Source organism: Haplochromis burtoni, unplaced genomic scaffold (assembly GCF_018398535.1).
Source record: "Haplochromis burtoni strain Fernald_Lab_line unplaced genomic scaffold, NCSU_Asbu1 Contig_363, whole genome shotgun sequence".
NCBI classification, from domain to species: domain Eukaryota; kingdom Metazoa; phylum Chordata; class Actinopteri; order Cichliformes; family Cichlidae; genus Haplochromis; species Haplochromis burtoni.
The window spans coordinates 178,345-185,215 of record NW_024582724.1 but is presented as its reverse complement, the minus strand read 5'-3'; the positions used below and the strand labels follow the sequence as shown (position 1 = coordinate 185,215).

The 6,871-nt window shown below is 38.5% G+C and overlaps 1 protein-coding gene across 1 annotated transcript in view; it reads left to right on the top strand.

The window, feature by feature from the left end:
* Positions 1 to 4,870, top strand: part of hao1 (hydroxyacid oxidase (glycolate oxidase) 1) — a gene marked incomplete in the record, with an annotated part of 25,463 nt that extends 20,593 nt beyond the window's left edge. Inside the window, 3 exon segments of the mRNA XM_014340346.2 lie at positions 2,319 to 2,477; positions 2,580 to 2,649; positions 3,913 to 4,870. Of these exon segments, the coding sequence (XP_014195832.1) occupies positions 2,319 to 2,477; positions 2,580 to 2,649; positions 3,913 to 3,980 (297 nt within the window).
* Positions 4,871 to 6,871: the final 2,001 nt, after the last annotated feature.

Below are 6,871 nucleotides of genomic sequence, written 5' to 3'. Positions count from 1 at the left end.
ATAATAATAATAATAATAATAATAATAATAATAATTGTAAAAATGCATAACCTGAATCTGTTTTTATACTCGGTGCGTCCATCCAGTAAAAGTGGCTTCACAGATGCATGAGGTGAACTGAAATGATTGTTTTGGATAAAACTGGGGCTGCTGAAGAAGGACCTGACTGCTGAACCCAGGATTGTCTTAAATATGTTTAAATATGAAATCTTATCTACTTTTCTTAAGACTCTCATTTCCTACTCTGCGTGCAGTGTTACGGTGACTGTTTTGAGTTTGAGTTCATGTTTCCTTTTGGTTTTGGAAGTGATTTATCTTTGAGGGCTTTGGTTGTAGTTATCATTTTGTGCCTCTCTTGTGGCCTTGCATATAGAATTCAGAACTGCAGGAAACCATTCCATCCTTTCCACCGGAGGTAGTCTGTAATAAAAACCCACTCTGTGGGCACGAGCGTGGTTGGAGTTTGGTTCCAGACTATGGAGATAAAGGATTGTCAATCTCATCTTAATATCGCTTTGCATAGAGACTGCCTCCTGACAAGGACAGGCACAGAACAGTGGAGACATGTCCTCTAAAGTGGTGCAGCTTGGTTCGGTTAGGCTTGATTCTGCTGTGGTCTGTAGTAATAATACAAACAACTAAACAATCAGTACAGCAAGCAAGCGACATATATTCTATACACAAACATAATCCTAGAACTAAGATTACAGAACAGGACTGTATTCAGCAATCAAATGCATCAGTAACGTAAACAATCACCTCACAGGAGGGTTAGAACTAGCATAAATTAGCTTAGTAGCATGAATGGTGCCTTAGCATAAGATTAGTGTATACACAAGTGAACAAATACATGTGCTAATATTTAATCTACATGACATCATCAGAACTCACCTTCTGGCATTCACACAGAGCAGTTAACCAAGGAAATACAGCTATCCAGTAAAAAGGGCAAAAGATGTGTGCTATCAGCAGCTGTAATGGGAGAAGGTACTAGGGCACTCCAAATAATGCTGTAATTTGGGGGTTTTGGTTGTTTTAGGAACAGCAGCTTGAAAATGCCCTCTGGCACAGGCCCTATCCAGATCAGTCAAACTTGGCATGATGGGAGCAGACCCCAACTGACTGCTGACATGCTCACTCAGGCACCAATCAGACGCTTAATTGTCAGCACTTGGGATACCAGCAGCTCAAAACAAGTCAAGTCACTTAAGTCAGGTGGCTTGTCATTTCAGCCATGTGCAGTGGTACAGTACACTGTGAAGCGAGACAACGTTCCTCAAAGACCACGGTGCTAACAGGCAATCAACACAGGAATACATAAAGTGCAAGTGTGCAAAAATTGCAACAGAAACAAAACAAAGACGGTGCAACACCAGACAGAACAGAACAATGCAAGCAAATGCAACAATGGGCTGTGCAAAAAGTAATTTGATGTACGAAGGGGTGTATGAGAGGACGTAAGTCCTCTGCTCAACCCATCGATGTATTTTCTTTAAGAATGTGGCAACATTTAAGGGGAAATGAATCTTACTGTTGGAAAGACTGTTTATTGCCAGGAAACGTGGTTGCAATGAATAATCAACCAAACACAGATTTCCTTACTATTTGTTAAAGTTCATTTAGTTTGTCATTTGTGTCGTGTACTTTTGGTTTTCGTCTGGATTGGAGTCAATTTGTCTTTTATTCTAGTTGATACCTGGTTTAGTGTTTGTGAAGTTGTTGCTTTAGAGCATAGGTGTCAAACTCTGGCCCGCGGGCCAAATTTGGCCTGCAGCCTAATTACATTTGGCCCGCGAAGCCATAACAAATTAGTATCAGAGCTGGCCTACTGGTATTATACAGCTAATATATATATTGTTTAGTATTAAGCTTTGCTTGTTCCACATTCAGTTTTTCAGCAAAACGTGTTTGAGTCCATAAGAAAAGATTCATTCTTATATCTGGAGGAATAAATATATTTAATAAATATTAACGTTAGCCCGCGACTTTGTTCCAGTTTTGAATTTTGGCCCACTGTGTGTTTGAGTTTGACACCCCTGCTTTAGATTAATTCTTTGTTTAGTTTAGAAGTCTTTATTTTTCTTTTCAAGTTTTATTGAATTCTTGTCGGAGTTTTCAGTATTTGCTAACTTTAGTTCCTGTAGACATTTAGTTTACTTTTTAGGTCAACACTAGTGTTATTTCTTGACGTGTGCTTGAACAAAATGTTAAACATCTATACCAAATTCATTTGGAACATTGATACATTAGAATTTGAGGATATGATTTGAGTTAATAATTGTCATTGTAGTTGATCACTGTGTGTTTTGTGTGTGTAGCTAGATGCCTTGGAGGAGGTGGTGAGGGCAGTGCAGGGTCGATGTGAAGTCTACATGGATGGAGGAGTGAGACGCGGGACAGACGTCCTAAAGGCCTTAGCTCTGGGAGCAAAGGCTGTTTTCATTGGTCGACCTGTGCTGTGGGGCCTTGCCTGCCAGGTGAAGCACTTCAGTAGCTTTTTTCCACCATCACATTTTTGGGCTCCAAAATAAAGATGGTTATTTATAAAAACATCATCTTGGTTTTCTATGTCTGCCCAGGGGGAACAAGGAGTTATTGAGCTTCTGGAGCTTCTGAAAGATGAACTGCGACTGGCTATGGCCCTGTCAGGTAACAAGAACACAGGAAATGTACTTTGCAGAAAAGTCACTTATAAACTATTTTTACAAACCCGTTGAATATAAACACAAATGTGGACAAAAAAAGCACATTGTGTATGTTAAAGTGAAGACTAGGGTTAAGGTTTGGTTTCAGAAAGCAGCAATTTATCTTAATTTGTTAAAAAGGAATTATATTGCATGTTGCCAAAGACAGCCTTACCTATCTGTTGTTAAAATGACTCCAAAAACAGATGAATTGTTCAAACTACATGCCAACAATGAACTGTTGTGGAATCAATCATTAGATGTTCTATGCTGCCAATGTCTATGACTAAATGCATAAACAAGGATGCAAGGATAAAAACAATCTTCAATAAACGGATTTAAAAGAAAAGACAACCCAGATTAGGCCCATCTTTACTATATCTGCCGTATGACAGACAGAGGAGGCCTGTGTATGCCAGGTCTGCTCAGGTCTCTGCTGCCTCCTGCTGGTTTTCACCCACAATATCCCAAAACAGTAGCATGGAGTTCCAGGTGAAGACTCAGAGGCTCTGTCTCTACGCCATGGATAAGATATTTGTCGACCTTCAGCCAAGTTCAAACATGAATATAAAGCTCTGATTGTTCTGATTGTGGAGCTCTGTGATCAGCATCTGTTGATGATGCAGCTCAAATAGATCCTTGTTTGTTATTAAGAAGCTTTAACATTTGTTTTATTATGTGGATCTGCTTTGCTAGTTTTACATTACATGTGCCTTTTTACTGCAATTGTTTTATATTAATTTCATTCATATGTAGTGATGGGGTTTTTTTCATTTCAGGATTTTGACACCATGTAATTTTCTAAACTGAAGAATCCACAAAAAACATAATGAAGTATTAAGTGAAACATTCCCACTGCCCAGTCCTTAAATACTTTAAAGCTCGGAGACTTTCTCTCAGTCAGCCTCAGAATATGACTTTGATTAGGGTGTTTTCTGCTGGGAATGAGAGATGTAAGAAGGAATATGAAAACAAACTGATTAGAAATGTATAATTAACAGAACTAAAACATTAAAGTCAAAGGCTGTGATATGTTGTTAAAAGTGGAGAAATTATTCTAGAATATTTGGTTCCTCCAATCTTGAAAACACAAGATGAAGTACGCTATTTTATTGTATCAATATATTTAACCTGATTGAGTCTTGTTACATTTACATCAGTTCAGATTTCAGACTTTGTCATCACTGGAGACTATTTGACAAACATGGTTTTGTGTGTTTGTGTCCAGGTTGTCGTTCAGTTTCTGAAGTAAGCAGGTCCCTGGTCAGGAGAATGGACTTCACCTCGAGGATGTGAGAGAACCGAAGAATACACGAATCATTTTTTTATGAATCACTAAATGAATTCTTGATGTCAAAACAAAACGCTGTTTCCTGTTAAAAGGTAATGTTTTTAAAGTGGTGCTTTTGACTAGAGTGTGTAAAAACTGATACAAAATACAGGGCCGTAAATCTTTGGACATACAGTCTCCCACAAGACGAGCCCTGGAGCTGATTGTGAGTAATGAACTTGTATTTGGTATCTTTTAACTGAAACGCTCAATATTGAGATTAAATCTAACTGTGAATTGTTAATATAAATATGTTGTTTAATTGAGAAAAACACATTCGAATCACATCACATCTAGCCCGTCAAAAACACTTAAGGATGAAGTTGTTTCGTTAGCAAAGTTGAAAATCAAGAGTTTTTATTTAGTTTTGACTTCAGATTTTCAATTTTATATCAGGTTTAATTAGTTTTTACCAGTTGTTTGCTAGTTTAGTTTTTATTTTTTTGAAAATCCTTAGTTTCAGTTTAGTTTTGATTAGTTTCAGTTATAGTTTTAGTTGTTTGCAATAATTAAGTGTAACAAAATCCCAGTTTCATCATATCAGTCATTCTCTTCTGCTTATCCTTGGGTATGTTGCTATTCCAGCTACCATACCCTGCACCCTGCACAGGTCGCCTGTCTGTCGCAGGGCTAACACGCAGAGACAGACAACTCACATTCCCACCTATGGGTTCTTTAAAAAATAAAAAATGAGGGCAGATGAACAACCATTGATAGCAGGCAACTGTAAAAGATATATCTTGGCCCCAATGAGACTATTAACTCTTGCAGCACCGGATGCATTGCTAAACTTTTTGAAGGCAACTGACTCACACAGTTGTGTAGATATCCCAGTCTCAATAAACATATTCACCAACGCTTCCTCTCGTTTGTGACAATATTTAAAATATGTCATATTCCGTAACACACCAGCTGATTTGTTAAAATGGGGAAACGAAGGAAAACAGAACTCCGTGAGCAGCACTTTGTGGAAACTGTATTTGCTTTTAAGCTACATCGGTGTTTGATATCAGTACAGGCTGACCAGGGCGACCAGACCCCAACAAACTAGCACAGAGTTTGTGTGGCGCAACAGTCCGGGGTTATCTTGTCAGACACATTATATTTAAATGAAACGTTTCCAAATCAAGTAATAATAATAATAACAGGAAGCTGAATTTTGTTCCCTATATGATTTCATGTATTAGTCATTATATACTCACACGCACGCACGCACACGCACACACACACACACACACACACACACACACACGCACACAGACACACACACACAACCACGCACGCACACGCACACACACACACACACACACACACACGCACACACACACACACACACACACACACACACACACACACACACAGTCACTTCACACTGCATTGAAATGGGAAAAAAATTCTCTACTTCCCACCATGTTGACTTGTGACTTTCTGGTAAGTGGTAGCTTTCAGCATAGCACTGGACTGCCGAACCTTCGCTTGACTGCAATGTTGCATCAGTTAAAAGCCAGCCATGTCCTGCAGAGCCAGTCAAAATGTGGAACATTGTCTCAAGATGTTGGAAAGAACGACAAGTAATAAAAATGCCAAGTTATTACCTTGTTATTACACAATTACCTTATTAATAAACTCCTATAGAGAGGTTGTTTCTCTTTTTTAAAATTACTACAGTATTTGAATGCAATCAGAGCTACCGCGTCACACTTTTTTTTCATGAACAGTTCACGAAACAGTGATGACAGTTTTGGCTGACGTGTTACGTAGCGAGGAATTTTGACCTGACGGCTTTGCACGTTGAAATGGTCTTTACGAACACTGACTGAAATAACAGGGTTGAACGTCCAATCGCGTGTAGTTTACAGAGTGTTTTCAGAGGTATGCTTACTTTTTTCAGCCTTTATCTCTCTGATTTTCTCTTTCATTCGTCTGCCTTTTTCTTTTGTTACAGGGTGTAAGTCCTCTTCCAGTTTGATCTGTGGGTGTTTTGAGATATTTTGAGACAATAAATAACATTAACCTCTGTTTTTTTTTTCTGTTCTGTTTTCCATCTTTCACTCTGCCTTGCTCTAGATGGCTAAAATCCTTATTTGTAGTCATAGTAAAAAAAACCACCATAAAAACAATCTGTTTCTTAGCAGGTCTTAAAATGAGGTAAATACAACCTCAGATGAACTACATATTACATACATATATCACATGTTATCATGTATAACACTGATATGATACACCATGTCATTATTTATTTTAAAAAGCTACGCCAAAATGCAATTTACAGTGTGTTGAAAACTGAGTTCATCTTTATTGCTTTAATAGGAATTTAGAAGATATGTTGCAGCCAGGTGTTCACAACAGCAGGTGTGCACACCGCTGTGAAAGCAGCTTTGTCAGCTTGCAGGTCTGAAAGCTGTTTGTTAAAACAATGCCAACTAGAAAAGACATCAACAATCATCTTTGAGAAGAAATGGTTGCTTCCCATCAATCTAGGAAAAGTTATGAGGCTATAATGAGGCCAAACAATTAGAAGCCCATCATTTTACAGAGAGACAGATGATTGTCAAGTGGAAAACATTCAGTGCAGTTGCTAATCTTCTCAGTAGTGAACAACCCAGCAAATATGCCCAAAGATCAAACTGTGCAATACTCAGGAAAACTGCACAAAACCCAAGAGCTACGTCTCAGACTTTTCAGGCCACTGCTAGCATGTTACATGCTAATGTTCATGACAGTACAATTAGAAAGGACCATCCACAGCAAGTCCACAGGACCTTTCCTTTGTGTACCAAAGTATTTTTGAATCAAACGTGAAGCCATCTGCCTGACAGATAAAGCTTGGCTCAAATTGGGTACACACAACCTCAGA